Source organism: Mobula hypostoma, chromosome X2, assembly GCF_963921235.1.
Source record: "Mobula hypostoma chromosome X2, sMobHyp1.1, whole genome shotgun sequence".
Classification (NCBI taxonomy): Eukaryota; Metazoa; Chordata; class Chondrichthyes; order Myliobatiformes; family Myliobatidae; genus Mobula; species Mobula hypostoma.
The window spans coordinates 5708601-5728196 of record NC_086129.1 but is presented as its reverse complement, the minus strand read 5'-3'; the positions used below and the strand labels follow the sequence as shown (position 1 = coordinate 5728196).

Sequence of the window (19596 nt, the reverse complement as noted above, 5' to 3'; positions counted from 1 at the left end):
ATAGAGAGGTTGTAAACTGGATACGAAATTGGCTGTGTGGGAGAAGACAGAGATTAGAAGTGGATGACTGCTTCTCAGACTGGAAGCCTGTAACTAGTGGTATGCCTCAGGGATCTGTGCTGGGACCATTCTTGTTTGTTGTCTATATCAATGATCTAGATGACAATGTGGTAAATTGGATCAGAAAGTTTGCTGATGACACTAAGATTGGAGGCGTTCTGGACAGCGAAGAAGGCTTTCAAAGCTTGCAGAGGGATCTGAACCATCTGGGAAAATGGTCCAGAAAATGGCAGATGGAATTTAATGCAGACAAGTGTGAGGTGTTGCATTTTGGAAGGACAAATCAAGGTAGGACATACACAGTGAACGGTAGGACACTGAGGAGTGCGGAGGAAGAAAGGGATCTGGGAGTTCGGATACATAATCCCTTGAAAGTGGCGTCACAGGTAGACAGGATTGAAAAGAAGGCTTTTGGCATCCTGGCATTCAGAAATCAAAGTATTTAGTGTAGGAGTCGGGATGTTATGGCGAGGTTGTATAAGACATTGGTGAGACCAAATCTGGAGTATTGTGTGCAGTTCTGGTCACCTAACTATCGGAAGTATATCAGTAAGATTGAAAGAGTGTAGAGAAGATTTACTAGGATGTTGCCGGGTCTTCGGGAATTGAGTTACAGGGAACAAGTTAGGACTTTATTCCTTGGAGCGTAGAAGAATGAGGGGGGATTTGATAGATGTTTATAAAATTATGAGGGGTTTGGACAGAATAAATGCGAGTAGGCTCTATCCACTTAGATGAGGAGAGATAAATACGAGAGGACATGGCTTTAGGGTGAAAGGGGAAAGGTTTAGGGGGAATTTCGTCACTCAGGGAGTGGTGGGAGTGTAGAATGAGCTGCCATCTGATGTGGTAAATGCGGGCTCACTTTTAAGTTTTAAGAATAAATTGGATATGTACATGGATGGGAGAGGTCTAGAGGGTTGTGGACTGGTTGCAGATAAACGGGACCAGCGGAATAAAGTCTCGGCACAGACTCGAAGGGCCGAATGGCCTGAGTTCTGTACTGTAGTGTTCTATGGTTCTATGTTCACTGTCAGTCAAATGTCATTGTCCCTATTTACAACACTCGGGGCAAGAGCCTGAGCACAAATATGAGTGATCAGCAATAAATTAGCATAACAATAGATGTAATTCGTCTGCACAATCGCAACGAAGACAATTAGTATGAGATCTTTTTTTTGCCATTTCCACCTGGTTCGGGGGATGGATTTCAAAATTCCACACATTCCCAGAGACAGGATCACAATCGCCGTTAAATTAATCACAAAGAAATGAAGAGTTATTCCAGGGGAGTTTGACTTGCTGTATTGTTGATATTAAAGACAAATTTGGACCGATATAAAACGAGGGTTCTCATTTGCTGAATGAAATGGAAAAAAAAAACCTGACTGTCCCAAAACAAATGGCAAGTTCACCGAAACAGTGTCATGTTGATTTTGTTGTACAGATCTATTATTTACTAAAGACACAAGCTGCGACATAGACACTATTTATGGCAATCCCTCTTTCACTGGACAGCATGACTGGCTGTACAGTGTTTCGTCAGGGCGTGGGGGTTCCCAAACAAAATATTTATCAGAAACAGATTCTTTAATAAAACAACGTGACGCTGGGGACAAGAAAAACAGTTTCCGAAATGATCTGTCAGAGACATTTTGAAGGCATGGGACTTCCCACAAGCAGGGTCAGAGCGAGTATAAGTTATTCTCACAACACGCTGGAGGAACTCAGCAGGTCGGGCAGCATCCGTGGAAAAAAAATCAGTCAACGTGTCGGGCCGGAAGGCTTCGTTCATACCCTATGAAATTCTATGTTCATACCAAAGGACCGGAGACTACCTAGACGGTATATAAGGTATATAGCACCTCCGCTCCGTCCGCCTAAACCCGACGCAGATTGGCGGACCGCTTCGTTGAGCACCTCCGCTCCGTCCGCCACAACAGACAGGATCTCCTGGTTGCCACCCAGTTCAACTCCGCTTCACGTTCCCATTCGGTTATGTCCATACATGGCCTCCTCTTCTGCCATGATGAGGTTAAACTCAGGTTGGAGAAGCAACAACTTATATACCATCTAGGTAGTCTTGAGCCCCTTGGGATGAACATAGAATTCTACAACTTCCGGTAATTCCCTCCCCCTCCCTTCCCCTAACACCTATTTCACTCTGCCCCATCCCCCAGCTGCCTATTACCTCCCACATGGTTCCGCCTCCTTCTACTACCCATTGTGTTTTCCCTTATTCCTTCTTCACCTTACCGGCCTATCACCTCCCTGCTTCCCCTCCCTCACCCCTTTAACTTTCTCTTTACTGTCTTTTCACCTGGAACCTACCAGCCTTCTCCTTCCCACCCTCCACCCACCTTCTTTATAGGGCCTCTGCCCCTTCCCTCTTCAGTCCTGACAAAGGGTTCCGGCCCGAAACGTTGACTGATCGTTTCCACGGATGCTGCCCGACCTGCTGAGCTCCTCCAGCGTGTTGTGCATGTTGCTTTGACACCAGCATCTGCAGAGTACTTTGTGTTGAGTATAAGTTATTGTTATTTGTGGCTGATATTAACTCATTTGACTTTAATGCAACGGGTCTTATCACCAGTAAGGATAGTATTGAGAATGCATCACCAATAGATAAATCACCGCTGTTAGACGTTATTTTCCTCCCCACAGTGGACACATCGAGCCTTGTAAAATTTACAATACAATAAAAGAAACAAATGAAGTGAACATTGTATGAAAATAACACACCTGTAAGAAATGTAAATGGAGAAAGAGGGAGTGGATCGATATGTTATTGGGGGAAATACGAGTACTTCTTGTTAAACAGTGTAGTTCTGTGGGGAAAATGGTATTGAATGTATCTATTTTTTACAGATAGTTTTGTGAAAGAGTCTCCTTACATTAATCACAAATGACCCCGCTACTCCCACACCAGTTTAAACGTGGAGATGACCTTCCAGACACATCATTAATTTAATCGTTAACGAAACTGTTTTTCATCCAGATTGACTACTATTGTGGCACCAAACTAATCTGACAGCAAGAAGGAGGTGTGATCATTCCCCTTCCGGGAAAAGATCATTGAATTCCAAAATCAAACTGAAAGTCCTTCCTTCACCTTAGAATCTTAATGCGCGTCGTCCGTTGTTACTATTGATAATTATTAGAGAGGGATCGTCCACGTTGTAGAAGTATTGAGACTGAGGATGATTTTATAGGAAACGCACCAATTCTGTGTCATCGAGAAAGAATGTACAACATTCCTTTGAAGGTGTGAATAAACAAAATTAAACATAATTGTTATTTTGTGATTCCACCGAGGGAGCGATTTTAATTGCACGATGACGAAATTAATACACATGAAAACAATCCTGATGTGATTGTTCAGTGGACTGTCTCTGATGTGACTGACCACGTGGTATGATTAATTGTCAGAGTGCACTTTCCTCTCCTGTATAAGAGTTTGCAAAGCAATCAACAGTAGATATCGGCAGTTGGACTATTTTCAACTGATTGCAAATTAACACAGAAAATGGGATATCCAGCAATTTACTACATCGCGAGTATTTACTATCCTGTACTAGCAGCGATTGGTGTCCCGGGTAAGTAACTGGAATTGGCTACAACTGTATGCGTGGGCTTTGTATTTGCAGCATTTGTAACAGGTGATGCCTCATCTGATTAGAGTTTCAAACCTATTTGGGTTTAAATATATATTTTATTTCATTCCTTCATTTTTCTCTGGGACCTTTACCCGTTTCTGATGTCCGGTCATATTGTCAATATTAGCCAGTGATTGAGTGTTAATAGAAACATAGAAACGTAGAAAATAGGTGCAGGAGTAGGCCATTCGGCCCTTCGAGCCTGCACCGCCATTTATTATGATCATGGCTGATCATCCAACTCAGAACCCCGCCGCAGACTTCCCTCCATACCCCCTGATTCCCGTAGCCACAAGGGTCATATCTAACTCCCTCTTAAATATAGCCAATGAACTGGCCTCAACTGTTTCCTGTGGCAGAGAATTCCACAGATTCACCACTCTCTGTGTGAGGAAGTTTTTCCTAATCTCGGTCCTAAAAGGCTTCCCCTTTATCCTCAAACTGTGACCCCTCATTCTGGACTTCCCCAACATCGGGATCAATCTTCCTGCATCTAGCCTGTCCAATCCCTTTAGGATTTTATACGTTTCAATCAGATCCCCCGTCAATCTTCTAAATTCCAACGAGTACAAGCCCAGTTCATCCAGTCTTTCTTCATATGAAAGTCCTGCCATCCCAGGAATCAATCTGGCGAACCTTCTTTGTACTCCCGCTATGGCAAGGATGTCTTTCCTCAGATTAGGGGACCAGAACTGCACAGAATACTCCAGGTGTGGTCTCACCAAGGCCTTGTACAACTGCAGTAGTACCTCCCTGCTCCTGTACTTGAATCCTCTCGCTATAAATGCTAGCATACCATTCGCCTTTCTCACCGCCTGCTGTACCTGCATGCCCACTTTCAATGACTGGTGTATAATGACACCCAGGTCTCGTTGCACCTCCACTTTTCCTAATCGGCCACCATTCAGATAATAATCTGTTTTCCTATTTTTGCCACCAAAGTGGATAACTTCACATTTATCCACATTAAATTGCATCTGCCATGAATTTGCCCACTCACCTAACCTATCCAAGTCACCCTGCATCCTCTTAGCATCCTCCTCACAGCTAACACTGCCACCCAGCTTCGTGTCATCCACAAACTTGGAGATGCTGCATTTAATTCCCTCATCCAAGTCATTAATATATATTGTAAACAACTGCGGTCCCAGCACTGAGCCTTGCGGTACCCCACTAGTCACCGCCTGCCATTCTGAAAAGGTCCCGTTTATTCCCACTCTTTGCTTCCTGTCTGCTAACCAAGTCTCCACCCACACCAATACCTTACCCCCAATACCGTGTGGTTTAAGTTTGCACACTAATCTCCTGTGTGGGACCTTGTCAAAAGCCTTTTGAAAATACAAATATACCCCATCCACTGGTTCTCCCCTATCCACTCTACTGGTTACATCCTCAAAAAATTCTATGAGATTCGTCAGACATGATTTTCCTTTCACAAATCCATGCTGACTATGTCCGATGATTTCACCGCTTTCCAAATGTGCTGTTATCACATCTTTGATAACTGACTCCAGCAGTTTCCCCACCACCGACGTTAGGCTAACCGGTCTATAATTCCCCGGTTTCTCTCTCCCTCCTTTTTTAATAAGTGGGGTTACGTTAGCCACCCTCCAATCCTCAGGAACTAGTCCAGAATCTAACGAGTTTTGAAAAATTATCACTAATGCATCCACTATTTCTTGGGCCACTTCCTTAAGCACTCTGGGATGCAGACCATCTGTCCCTGGGGATTTATCTGCCTTCAATCCCTTCAATTTACCTAACACCACTTCCCTACTAACAAGTATTTCGCTCACTTCCTCCATCTCACTGGATCCTCTGTCCCCAACTATTTCTGGAAGATTATTTATGTCCTTGTTAGTGAAGGCAGAACCAAAGTAATTATTCAATTGGTCTGCCATGTCCTTGCTCCCCATAATCAATTCACCTATTTCTGTCTGTAGGGGACCTACATTTGTCTTTACCGGTCTTTTACTTTTTACATATCTATAAAAGCTTTTACAGTCAGTTTTTAAGTTCCCTGCCAGTTTTCTCTCATAATCTTTTTTCTCCTTCCTAATTAAGCCCTTTGTCCTCCTCTGCTGAACTCTGAATTTCTCCCAGTCCTCAGGTGAGCCACTTTCTCTGGCTAATTTGTATGCTTCTTCTTTGGAATTAATACTATCCCTAATTTCTCCTGTCAGCCACGGGTGCAATACCTTCCTTGATTTATTCTTTTGCCAAACTGGGGTGAACAATTGTTGTAGTTCATCCATGCAACCTTTAAATGCTTGCCATTGCATATCCACCGTCAATCCTTTAAGTGTCATTTGCCAGTCTATCTTAGCTAATTCACGTCTCATACCTTCAAAGTTACCCTTCTTTAAGTTCAGAACCTTTGTTTCTGAATTAACTATGTCACTCTCCATCTTAATGAAGAATTCCACCATATTATGGTGACTCTTACCCAAGGGGCCTCTCACGACAAGATTGCTAATTAACCCTTCCTCATTGCTCAAAACCCAGTCCAGAATAGCCTGCTCTCTAGTTGGTTCCTCGACATGTTGGTTCAAAAAACCATCCCGCATACATTCCAAGAAATCCTCTTTCTCAGCACCTTTACCAATTTGGTTCAGCCAATCTACATGTAGATTGAAGTCACCCATAATAACTGCTGTTCCTTTATTGCACACATTTCTAATTTCCTGTTTTATACCATCTCCGACCTCACTACTACTGTTAGGTGGCCTGTCACAACTCCCACCAGCGTCTTCTGCCCCTTAGTGTTACGCAGCTCTACCCATATCGATTCCACATCTTCCTGGCTTATGTCCTTCCTTTCTATTGCGTTAATCTCTTCTTTAACCAGCAACGCCACCCCATCTCCCCTTCCTTCATGTCTATCCCTCCTGAATATTGAATATCCCTGAACGTTGAGCTCCCATCCTTGGTCACCCTGGAGCCATGTCTCTGTGGTCCCAACTATATCATAATCATTAATAACAATCTGCACTTTCAATTCATCCACCTTATTACGAATGCTCCTTGCATTGACACACAAAGCCTTCAGGCGCTCTTTTACAACTCTCTTAGCCCTTATACAATTATGTCGAAAAGTGGCCCTTTTTAATGCTTGCCCTGGATTTGTCAGCCTGCCACTTTTACTTTTCTCCTTAGTACTTTTTGCTTCTACCCTCACTTTGCACCCCTCTGTCTCTCTGTACTGGTTCCCATCCCCCTGTTGTGAACTAACCTCCTCACGCCTAGCCTCTTTAATTTGTTTCGCACCCCCCAACCATTCTAGTTTAAAGTCACCTCAGTAGCCCTCGCTAATCTCCCTGCCAGGATATTGGTCCCCCTAGGAGTCAAGTGTAACCCGTCCTTTTTGTACAGGTCACGCCTGCGCCAAAAGAGGTCCCAATGATCCAAAAACTTGAATCCCTGCCCCCTGCTCCAATCCCTCAGCCACGCATTTATCCTCCACCTCATTGCATTCCTACTCTCACTGTCGCGTGGCACAGGCAGTAATCCCGAGATTACTACTGTTACTGATATTGCTACTGTTTTAGCATTTTACCCTGCTCCACCTTCCAGCTTCCCCATCATATATTGTTATAAACCTGATTCTGCATCAATATCGAAACACACGATTACTAACTGAAAACAAAATCTTAAGCACCATTGCAGCTCTCTCTGCGAGATCTCCCGTTTTTCGGTGACAGTTTTTTCTAAACTCTCTGGTATATTTTATCCGTTTATTTGTCTTTCAACTTGCCACAATAACGTGCAAACCACTTACATTTAAATGTGTCCTTCTTCGCTAGGCGGGTTTTAATTTAGATTAAACTTGGTTTATTTTATTTCTTACATCCATCTCACAAGGTGAGGATGCCAAAATCTTTATATTGCGTCTCCGTCCCAAGGTACAAGATTCAACATTATTTGCCACCTGTAAATCAATTTAGCTGTGCCTTTCCTCCACTCCAAAATGTTATCTCCGAAGAAAGTCTCCCTAAGTCCATTTTATGGCAGCAATGTATAAAACCTTCAACATTCTCAGCTACAATGATGGGTTTGTCTAGATCAGTGGGTCGATAAGCAGCCGATTGGAAAACCTGCCGGCAACTGCAAAGTTGCGGTTCAGCTGCTACTCGGTTCCGTCCTTATCATCCGATCGAATGAGGGTGACGGGGCCCGTGCGAACAGTATTTCCACTCTCTGAATCGAGCTCTGCCTGGCCCGGCATGGGATCAGATGTCTGAGGTTCACTCAATCCGATTCAACACATTTTTCTGCGCGTATATGAACTAAAAATGATCAGGGATTGTGCAAATGAACATAACTCTTCTTTGCTTCCTTGCAGTGAATATGGTGGCGATTGTGATCCTGTCTCTGAGAAAGTGCGGACTCTCTAAATGCATCTCCCGTTACCTGCTGGGAATGGCAGCAGCTGATTTATTGTGCGTTATTATTGCTGTTGTACTCGGTCATATAAATAATATTTATATGTATGGCCCTCCTTTGCTCATTACACCGATTTGCTCCATGACGCTTGTCCTGAGGCTCGCAACCATGGACTGTTCTGTTTGGCTCACGGTGGCTTTCACGTTCGATCGCTGTATTGCTATTTGTAGTCAAAAGCTGCGGGAACGGCACTGCACCGAGAGGACAGCGACTATTGTGATTGTAATCGTGTGTTTAGGATGTTGTGCAAAGCGTGTTCCATTCTATTTTGCGGTAGAACCTTACCTTATCATTGACAACATATCCTGGCGATGCATTGCGAAAATGGAATACCGAACTTTACCAGCGTGGAAAGCATACCAGTTGTTTAACACTATCACTACACCGTTATTACCGATCGGTTTGATTCTGCTGTTTAATGCTTTAACAGTCAGTCATATTATAGTGGCCAACAAAGTTCGCCGGGGGCTCAGGAACAGCAGCGAGAAAAAGAATGATCCAGAGGTGGAGAACCGGAGAAAGTCAATAATTTTGTTGTTCGCTCTGTCAGCCAATTTCATATTGTTGTGGATTCCCTATATTGTCTATACTATGAACTGGCAAGTTCAGAATTTCTCTTACACAAATAGATATTTGAATAATCCGAGATATATCCTGCAACAGTTTGGGTTGATGTTGAGGTATCTCTGTACATGCACCAACACGTGTATCTACACTCTGTCACAGAGGAGGTTCAGGGACCAATTGACGAATGGACTCAAACATCTGCTCACATTTAGTGGTCGGGTCTGTAGTTAAAACGCAAGTCCAATTGTAAAGTTTGTTCGGAGTTCAAATAAACGGCGATATCATTCAGATTTCCGGGAACTTAACCATATATTTTGCAGTCTGGTGAGAAAAAGTTAGTAACTTGTCATTACCGGTTAGTTCAGCAAAATTAACTGAGTTAATTCGGGTCGATGTGCCAGCCAATGATGGCTCGCTAATGAGATCTTCACATGAGCAGAGACTGCAATGAAAAGTGCCAACCACCCACGTGTTGCTGGTATGATTTTTCATCCACTGCTATAGTTCTGTTACAATTAACAGATTAACGGTCTCCGGAACACGAGTGGACTTTCTCGTTGAGAACCTCAGTAATATGTCGAGAACATGGAAAACCCGTGACTTTTAAAGTGAGCTGGAATAAGTGTAACATCCATTGTATTGGCGTTTTTCGAATGCCTTTTCCTTCTGAAAACGCGTGGTCCTTTACAAAAACGGAAGTTTAAAACGGCTGGCAGACGATACTGTCGTCCGACCCATAAATGGACATGCTTACCAGCTGTCTTCGATGGGGTTTTATGCAGTTGCGGCCTGTAAATGCAAGCTGGCTTTTCTTCCGCTGAGGGTTGGCGTTAATACCCAATCTAGAAACATGATAATTTTAAGATAAGAGCCCTTTATCTTTGGAAGGATGTGCTGAAACTAGAGAGGGTTCCAAGGTGGTTACTAAAATGTTTCCAGGATTGAATGGCTTATCAAATAAAGAGCATTTAATGGCTATCGTTACAGTTTGATTCTGATTTTTAATGCTTTAACAGTCAGTCATATTATCGCGGCAAACAGAGTTCGCCGGGGGCTCAGGAACAGCGGGGAGAAAAGGAATTGACTCAGAGGTAGAGAACCGGGGAAAGTCAATAATGTTGTTGTTCGCTCTCTCCGCCAATTTCATTTTGTTGTGAAGTTTGTGTTCATGTTGCAGTTTCTCTGTAACTGTGCCAATACGTGTATCTATACTCTGTCCTAGAGGAACTTCAGGGAGCAGTTGAAAGATGGACTCAAATAACTGCTCACATTAGGTGGTCGTCTCTGTAGATAAAACCATATGTTCATGTAGCCTGGTGAGAGAACGTTAGTAACTTTTCATTTCCGGTTAGTTCAGCAGCAATAATTTAGTTCAGTGGGGCAGATGTTCTAACGAAAGAAGACTCCGTATGAGATACTCACATTAGCACAAACTCTATTGGAAACATTGGATTCCTGACGGGATCTGGGCCAACGACCCTGACGCTGGTATGATTTTACTTTATGTGATGCTGGTATGATTTTACTTCCAATGGTATAAATTTATTACAATTCACGGATTATTGATCCCTCGACAACGAGTGAATATCCTTTGTGCCAACTGAAGCAATATGCCGAGGACATGGAAAACTTGTGACAGATAAAGTGAGTAAGCGTAACTAAACCTTCCGTTGTACTGGTGTAAATAATATTTTGTAATGTCGTTTCGCTCAGGAAGCGGGGCGCCTCTTTATGAAAAACTGGTTTAAAATATCTGGCAAACGAAACTCTCGTTTGACCTGTAAATGGGCATGTTCAGCAGTCTGACTCCGTGGAGTTATCATCAGAAATTAAGTTGTGAAGTAAAGCAATGCTTCTCTGTGCAATCAAGCATCGCTAAATAAAGTTTCATTTTCGGGCGTAAGATGGGAAGTGATTTATCTCATCGAAGTTTTTGCTTCTACCAAACACACCGCACGGAAAACCAGATGCAGAGAAAGTTCCTGACTCTCTTCACCTCCGATGTAGTCTGGTCTCTGGACCTCTGCTTTCTTCCTCCTGAAACCAATTATCAGCTCCTTGGGTTTTAGGTTGCTATTGTGGAACGACGCTTCCAGAGTTGTTGCTGTTGTTGTTTTATAAATCTCCCTGCTATCTGCTGGTCCCACAACGACAATGGCGTCGTCAGCAAATACGATTATGGCTTTGGAGCTCTGATTATCTATACTGACAAATGTGTAAAGCGGGTAGGGCAGGGAGGCTGAGCACGCAGCTTTGTGGTTCACCCGTGCTGATGCAGATTGTGGAGGAGATATTGTTGCGCATCCCAGCTGACTAGGATCTGCAAATGAGGAAATCTGGCACCCGTTTGTACAGGGTCCTATTGAGGTCAAGGACTTGAAACTGTTTAACAGGGTTTGCCGGGATGATAGTGTTGAATTCGGAACTGTATCGATGAACATCATCATTTATCTGATAGTCGTAGAAAGGTGCAGCACAGAAAAAAGTCTTTTCCGCCGATCTAGTTCGAACCAAACTGTTTAACCTGTCTTTCCCATCGTCCAGCTCCCGGGCCACAGCCCCTCCTTACCTCTACCAACCACGTACCTATTCAAACTTCCCTTAAATGTTGACGTAGCCCCCCTGAAACCCCCTGACATTGAAATCGAGCTTGCATGCACCTCTTGCGCTGGCCTCCGGTTCCACACTCCCAGGACACTCTGAGTGAAGACGTTTTGTCTCTTGTTCCCATTAAACTATTAACCTTTCACCATGAACCCGTGACCTATTGTTCTAATTCAACTCCCACCCACCCCCTCCCCTCACTTGGAAAAAGCCTGCTTAAATTTACTGTTTGTATAGCTCTATCAAATCTTCCCTCAATCTTAGGTCAGTCCTAACCTATTCAAGCTTTCTTTATAACTCAGCTCCTCAAGCATTAACCCTTTCATTCCTGGAATAATTCTTGTGATTCTCCTCCGGACTGCCTCCAGAGTCAAAACATCTTTTCTCAGATAGGGGCCCAGAACTAGTCACTCAGAGATTAAGCTAGTTTTGCAGGGGGCTGGAAACTGGAGCCTGAAGTCACGAAATGAAGGACAGGACCAGAAGATATGTGTCATGAAGTGTAAAATCGAAGTAACAGTTACAGTGGTTTGGATCACTTGATGTTTATATATTTTAATGACAGGATTGGTACGCGTGATGAATTTAGAACATGGATCAGTACATGGTTCTACGATGTTGTAGCCATTATACTGAAACTTGGTTGCGAGAGGGGTAGGAATAAAGATTAATGTACCTGTTTTTTGGAGATTTAGAAAAGATAAAGGAGGAGATAAAGGAGAGGGTTGTGTCGTAGTTGCACTACTTATAAGGCACAATGTCACAGCCGGACTTTGAAGAGACATAATTGAGTCGTCAGTCACGGAGTCCATTTCCGTAGAGCTCAGAAATAGGAAGGGTGCAAGGGTGCAATCACAGCTACCAGGACGTGAAACAGATATTAAATCAGATTAAGTAAATAATTAAAAGTAATAGCGTTCTTGTCTGAGACCTTGTCAGATGGAGCAGAATGTATTCAGTGTATCCAGGAAGGTGTATTAAATCAATTTGAGGACGGTCCAGCGAGAGTTGTGCCGTACTGGATCTGGTGTTCTTTAATGAACTTCACCAGGTGACTAACCTTACAGAAGGACTGGCGAATAGCTAATGTTGGACCTCTGTGTAACACTCGTTTCGCCTAGCGGCTTAATATTGGGGGTGGTAAAACCCAGCCCGGTCAAACGTAAGAAACCTCGTTTGGGTGGATGCTGCGTGATGTGTCTCCTGTTACAAATCAGTGCCCAGAAATAAAAAAAAGTACATAATATGTGATAAAACAATTATGCTTTATAACTCTTACTTCGACTATATGCTTATTAGAGAAATAAAATATATAAGAAAAAGGGCCCAAATCTTATTAAAAAGTCTGTGCACATAATGTTGATCTGCTCTGGGCGTCGCGTCCTTCGGACCCCCGCTCCGAGTCTACCCCGTCCTGCGGTCTACCAAATCTCTCCATTCGCGTCTTCTCTCTTCATCTCCCCCTTTTCCTCTGGCAAAAGAGTGGGAAATCAACTGCTTCCAGAATCTCAAGACAGGGCAACAAACCCCTGATTGGCTAACCCCTGCATTCCAAAGCCCTGTTATCTCTCGCCATAACCCAAACATTCCTGCTACAAGGAAACCATTACCTAAGCAGTGAAGATTACAGAGAAGCCATTGCATTCTCCCCCCGCCAAATTTATTCCTGTCCTCATGCGTTGAGATAATTCGCCAACCCTTCCTGCAAAACACAAAGCCCACTCCGGGTGCAAAAGGCGGTGACGTAGCTCCTTAAACGGTAGAGATCACGCCCTGTTCCCCTGACGCTGCATAGGCCAACCTATCTGCTGGTCTCCTAATTCTCTGACACCTCCGTACCTCCTCACCTAACACTTCAAGCTCAAACGCTACTGGGGATACTTCGGGTCTATTTAGCGAGTCCTCCCTCGATCTACCACTCATGGCCCCCGGCAACTCGGAGCCCCCTGTCCCATGTCCAGGTCCCGCTTCCTCTCCTTCAGGGTCCCGCTGTAACCCAGGCTGCCCACAGATAGCCCCCACTTCACCTGACCCAATGGGAGAAGGGCCAGGAGACTCTTCCTCAGTCAATGAGAAGTTAGTGAAAGGTAGCATGTACCTCACATCCAGATCATCATCCTCCGAATCAGTATCCCACTCTTGGGTGGGGCCTGGTCCAGCCTCTACCGCTGTGGTCCCTGCAGTCGCGCCGCGTTTTCGCAGAGTCCTCTTACTAGGTGTAGTCTCCAAGTCGGCCTTCTGGTCTACCTGCACCTCTTGTCCCAGAGACAATAGGTGGTTCTGATTGATAATCTTGACAGCCCCCTTCCTCTGCTCTGGTCTCACCTGGAACACTGGTAGGTTCAGCATCTGACTCTCCACCACATAGGCTGTGGCCGCCCAGCGGTCAGCTAACTTGTGCTTATGAAGACTCTGCCTGCCGGCAGGAGTTGGGAGAACCTCACTTTTTGATCATACCTCTCTTATTTCCTCAATACTGCTAGGCAGCCGCGACCCCGGCTAATTCATAAGCCCTTTTCAGCTCTCTCCTATAATCAGACACATACTTCAGAAAAGTCTTCGGTGATAAGTCATCCTCGTCAGTCCCAAAACAAAGGTCAAAGAGCAACCTCGCCTCAGGCCCAAACAACAGGTAATATGGCGAGTACCCAGTAACTTCATTTCGTGTACAGTTGTAACAATGAACCAGATGCACAATATGTTGACTCCACCTGCTCTTCTTGCTGACCTCCATGGTCCCGAGTACGTCTAGCAAGGTCCTATTAAACCCCTCAGGCTGGGGATCGCCCTGCGCGTGAGAGGGCGTGATCCTCGACTTCTCAGCTCCAAGCATGCCCAGTAACTCATAGATGAGTCTGCTCTCGAAGTCCCGTCCCTGGTCACTATGTATCCGCCTGGGAAGGCCATAATGAACGAAATACTTCTGCCATAACACTTTTGCCACCGTAGTCGCCCTCTGGTCCTTGGTAGGAAAGGTCTGAGCATATCTGATGTAGTGGTCAGTGATGACTAAGACATTCGCCGTGTTGCTGGCATCGGGTTCTATGGACAGGAGATCCACACACCAGGTCCAGGGGCCCTGCACTCTGTAAGTGGGACAAAGGAGCTGCTCGCGTAGGCAGTGTTTTCCGGCGTATGCAACGAATGCACGACTTGCAGTATTCTTCAACCTCTGACTTCATTCGGGGCCAGTAAAACCGGTCTCTGAGCAATCCATAGGTCTTCTTCACCCCCAAATGTCCATAATCATCATGAAGTGACTTCAACCTAATCCTCCGATACTTCTCGGGCAGAACCAGCTGGCAACGCCGGGGTCGGTCTGGGGCTGACGTGACCCGGTATAAGATCTGGTTGTTCAACTCCAATCGAGGCCATTCTTTCAATAATGGAGGCACCAAAGCGTCGTTCGTCTTCTCCGCCGGAGCCGTGTCTCCTTTTTCGACGCGGACCAAATAGTGCCACTGCCCAGGTCATCTCTCTGAGCAGCTGCCACTTCCCCAGAACTCAATTCCGGCAGCTGGTTTGTCTGCAGAGCAGTCAGGTTGCAGTAAACTGGGGGTATGGCGTCATCGGAAGCCCCCAATTGATCCGCTGCTCGATCCTGCCTCTCCTTTTCCTCTGCCTTTATTGTGATGACAAACTGTCACATGGCCGTCACCCCAGGGGCAGGAACGCTCTCCCACTCCTCGACCCTGTCCAGTCCCTCATGTACCTGTCGGGACAAAGCATCCGTAACAATGTTCCGGCACCCCGGCCAGTGCTTCAGGCTGAAATCACAGGCAGACAACGCTGCCAACCACCGATGGTCTGCCACATCCAGTTTCGCCGAGGTCACTTCAAACTTCAGCCCTCACCTGAAACTTGGTCTCGTAGAGTTAGTCACTCAGCTTATCCACCACCGCCCATTTCAACGCCAGGAATTGAAACTTGTGCGTGGGATAGTTTCTCTCGGAAGGCGAAAAGGTCCGGCTGACTTACGCCACAGGCCTCAACCCAGTGCCCTGAACCTGATACAGAACAGCCCGCCTAAACCCTCTCGACTGGCATCTGTGTGCAGTCCACACGGCAATCGGGGGTCCGCAAAAGCCAGCACCGGCGCCTGGGTCAGCAGTTCCTTCAGCGACTGAGAAGCCTCCTCACATTTTACATCCTACCTCTGCCCAAAGGGCTCCGACGGGTTTAAATATTCTCCACCCTCCTGTCCTTCCCCTCCTCCCTTTCTTCCCCAGGGGAAGGTAACCACACAGAAGCTGATTCAAAGGGTGACTCACTTTGGCGTCGCCCGTCAGGAATCTCCGATAATAACCACAGAACCCCAGGATCGAGCGCAGGGCGCTCACAGTCTGGGGCCTCGGCCAAGTGGTCACCGCTTCTATCTTAGCCGAGTCTGTAACTACTCTATTATGTGAGATTATGTGTCCGACATAGCCAATAGACGTTTTGCAGAACTGGCACTTGTCCAGGGAAAGTTTTAACCTTTCACCTTTCAGGAGGGCGAGCACCTTCAGTCGCCTCGCTTCGTGTTCTTCCAAGGTCGATCCAAATACTATGAGCTCATCCAAATGCACCAACACATCAAGCAAGATCATATCCCCTACCGTCTTCTCCATGACCCGCTGGAAGTTTGCAGGGGCTCCCGATATGCCCTGGGGCATCCTTTCGAACTGGAGGAAACCCAGGGGACATTAAGATGCCGTCTTCTATTTATCGCCCTCACTTATCGGGATCTGGTGATATCCACTCCTCAAATCCAGCACATTAAACTACTCCACACCTCTCAGACAGGACAGCGCATCTTCGATCCATGGGACCGTATACTGGTAGGGACGGTCAGAGTCCTATAGTCCACACACATGCGTCCCTTCCCATTCTTCTTCCGGGCCACGACTACTGGGGACGCATACGGGATTTGGGACTCAGTGATGATCCCAGCTTCCTCCAACTTACTCAAATGCTGCTGCACGTCTTCCACGTCTGCAGGGGCCAGTCGCCGAGACCTCTCTCTAAACGGGGTGTCGTCGGTCACCCAGGTAGTGTGACACGTACTATGGAACAACCCACATCAAACTCGCCAAGCGAAAAGACACATTCCAAGTTCAACATCTTCTCTACCAGCCTCCTTTTCCAACCCGGCGGCACCGGGGAGTCCCCGAAGTTGAATGACTCAGCGGTCAACTTTCCCCCTTTTCCAATAGTTTCTCCCCTGAATGCCTCACGGGGGCGCTAAACATTACCGTCACCGGGAACAAATGCGCCAGGGGCATCCCCCGCTTGAAGCTGGCCTCCCACTTCATAGTGTTCCTGACGATCACTGCCCTCCTGCTCGCCTGTACAACAGAGGTCTTCTGAATTTCGGGCCTCACTAGTAGCCCAGCAGGATATACCAACTCCCCTTCCTGGTCCTCCGGAGCGTCCGCTAAGAGGGCTTTGCCCTCAAGCACTTCGTGAAGTTTGGGGGTCCCCATCAGTCTTGCTACTTCCCCGGACCATACCACCATTGGCTTCGACTGGGTGAGCCACACAGACCCTCGTTTAAATTCGGTATCGGACCCCCTGCTGTGACGCACTTCCTCGAAAGCAGCTCGAAACAGTAGGTGCACGGACAATGTCCCCAAAAAGCTCTCACCAGCCTTCTTCTTGCAGGCCCCCATGAGCCCCCTCACCAGGGCGTTGGTCCCCACCTGAATTAAACATAGAAAATAGGTGCAGGAGTAGGCCACTTGGCCCTTCGAGCCTGCTCTGCCATTCAGTATGGTCATGGCTGATCATCCAACTCAGAACCCTGTACCTGCCTTCTCTCCATACCCCCTGATCCCTCTAGCCACAAGGGCCATATCTAACTCCCTCTTAAATATAGCCAATGAACTGGCCTGAACTGTTTGCTGTGGCAGAGAATTCCACAGATTCACCACTCTCTGTGTGAAGTTTTTCCTCATATCGGTCCTAAAAGGCTTCCCCTTTATCCTCAAAATGTGACCCCTTGTTCTGGACTTCCCCAACATCGGGAACAATTTTCCTGCATCTAGCCTGTCCAATCCCTTTCGAATTTTATACAATTAATCAGATCCCCCCTCAATCTTCTAAATTCCAGAGAGTATAAGCCTAGTTGATCCAATCTTTCATCATATGAAAGTCCTGCCGTCCCAGGAATCAATCTGGTGAACCTTTTTTGTCCTCCCTCTATGGCAAGAATGTCTTTCCTCAGATTAGGGGACCAAAACTGCACACAATACTCCAGGTGTGGTCTCACCAAGGCCTTGTACAACTGCGGTAGTACCTCCTTGCTCCTGTACTCGAATCCTCTTGCTAGGAATGCCAGCATACCATTCGCCTTTTTCACCGCCTGCTGTACCTGCATGCCCACTTTCAATGACTGGTGTACAATGACACCCAGGTCTCGTTGCATCTCCTCTTTTCCTAATCGGCCACCATTCAGATAATAATCTGCTTTCCTGTTCTTGAGACACCGCCCGTCTCAACAGGGTCCGGACAAACCAGCACCACTGTATCAAGAACCTCAGACACTCCCACATCGGCCTCCGAGAACTCCAGTTTCACTGACAAATAACCGTCATATGGATAATCACCAGCAATGATAACTCAGATCTCCAGTGCATTGAATGGTGTCAAGGGTAAATGCTTCTGATACCGATTGTAAAACGAACGGAACAGTAAGGTGACCTGTGATCCAGTGCCGAATATGGCTTTAGCGTAAATATTCTCTATCTGTAGCGACACACTGGAGCGTGGTCCCACTAAGCCTTCATTTTCGGGAATTCCTTGGTACATTGCTGGGAACGGGTTCCCCCAGAGACACTAGGCCGTTCCCTCACTGGGTCTCCTCTAGGTTTCCCCAACGACTCTCCCTGCGGAGGTACCTGGGGGCTCACTCTCCTTCTGGCGTGACACCTGCTGCCAGCAGCCCTCCGCATTGTTCGTCCCCTTGGGGAATCTGCACCCAGCCCAGCGGCTCCATCATATGGGCGTGGGGGGGGGGGGCACACCCGCTGATAACAGCCGACGTATCTCCGTTCTCAACTCTGCCACAATCTCCTCTACTGCTCCGCGGGGTAGGCTATCTGTGGTCACTTCACCGCAGGGACACGACCGAGGACTGTACCCTGTTGACCGAGTCCTCTGACGGTTCCGCCGCGTTCTCCTCTTCCCGTACCTCTCTGATCAACTCAACAAAAGATGGAGGGGGCCCGTCTTACGAGACGATCACAGACCCCACACAATCAGATCATGTGACAGGGCGCCCCTGGCTACATATCCGTTCCAGCTCAGCCGCCTGAATGACCCCTCTGTGCCGCAAGCAATTTAGCTGCCCCTGTAGCCGTAAAATAAAAGCAGAAACCTTCTCCCCCTGCTCCTGATGCATGCTTTGAAACCCCACCAGGAGCTCCATTGGGCTTCCATTCGGACGAAAAGCATTGCCCAGTGCTTGCAGATAATTGACAGCTGTCTCTATGGAATGATTTAACCTGACAGCTCTCTCGTCAGCGGCCCGCCCATTCAATCTTTCAACCAATCACTGTTGCTTTTCATCATCCGAGCACTGCCACTCATAGAACAACTGAGAGGTCCGTTCTGCCCACGTCTCATACTCCTCCTCCCCTTTAGGGGTGGGTGTTATTCCAGAGAATAGGCAGAGCCTGCCATAGCTTGGACTTGGAATCTGATTTTTCCATTTATTCGCGAGAAGTAAGGGCGGCTACTAACTCAGAATTCTTACTCTTCACTGGGGGACGTGGACTAATTAGACCTTCCAAATCTGACCACTTTTTCCCCTCACTTCTCAGAAATTATAGAACTCTGGATGAATTGTTAATTCCACTGTTAAATTCTGTTGAAGTTGCGATTATGAGCAGAGGCTTGATAAAATGGTGAGCGCAGCTGTCTTTTTCATGCAGACCAGCGCTGAGGGAGCTGGAGGTGGAAATTTCAAAGATCTCATGAAAACGACAGCTGCGCTCACCATTTTATCAAGCTTCTGCTCATAATCGCAACTTCAACAGAATTTAACAGTGGAATTAACAATTCATCCGGAGTAGAAATATCTGCCCCACTGGTTGATTGCCCAGGGTAATAATACAGCATCCAAAGGAATCATTCCCGAACATAGCCCCCACAATTGTAACCTTTGCTTTGCCTGGCAGCTTAATCTAGCGGGTGATAACCCCCTGCCCGGCCAAACTGAAGAAATCTCGTTTGGGTGGATGCTGCGCGATGTGTCCTGTTACAAATCAGTACCCTGAAATAACAA

General features: G+C 46.4%; 1 protein-coding gene across 1 annotated transcript; it reads left to right on the top strand.

The window, feature by feature from the left end:
* Positions 1–8006: 8006 nt before the first annotated feature.
* LOC134340721 (probable G-protein coupled receptor 139) lies at positions 8007–8957 on the top strand. The gene has a single exon (XM_063038190.1). It carries the CDS (start codon positions 8028–8030, stop codon positions 8955–8957), a length of 930 nt encoding a protein of 309 aa, XP_062894260.1. The 5' UTR covers positions 8007–8027.
* The last annotated feature ends 10639 nt before the right edge of the window (positions 8958–19596 follow it).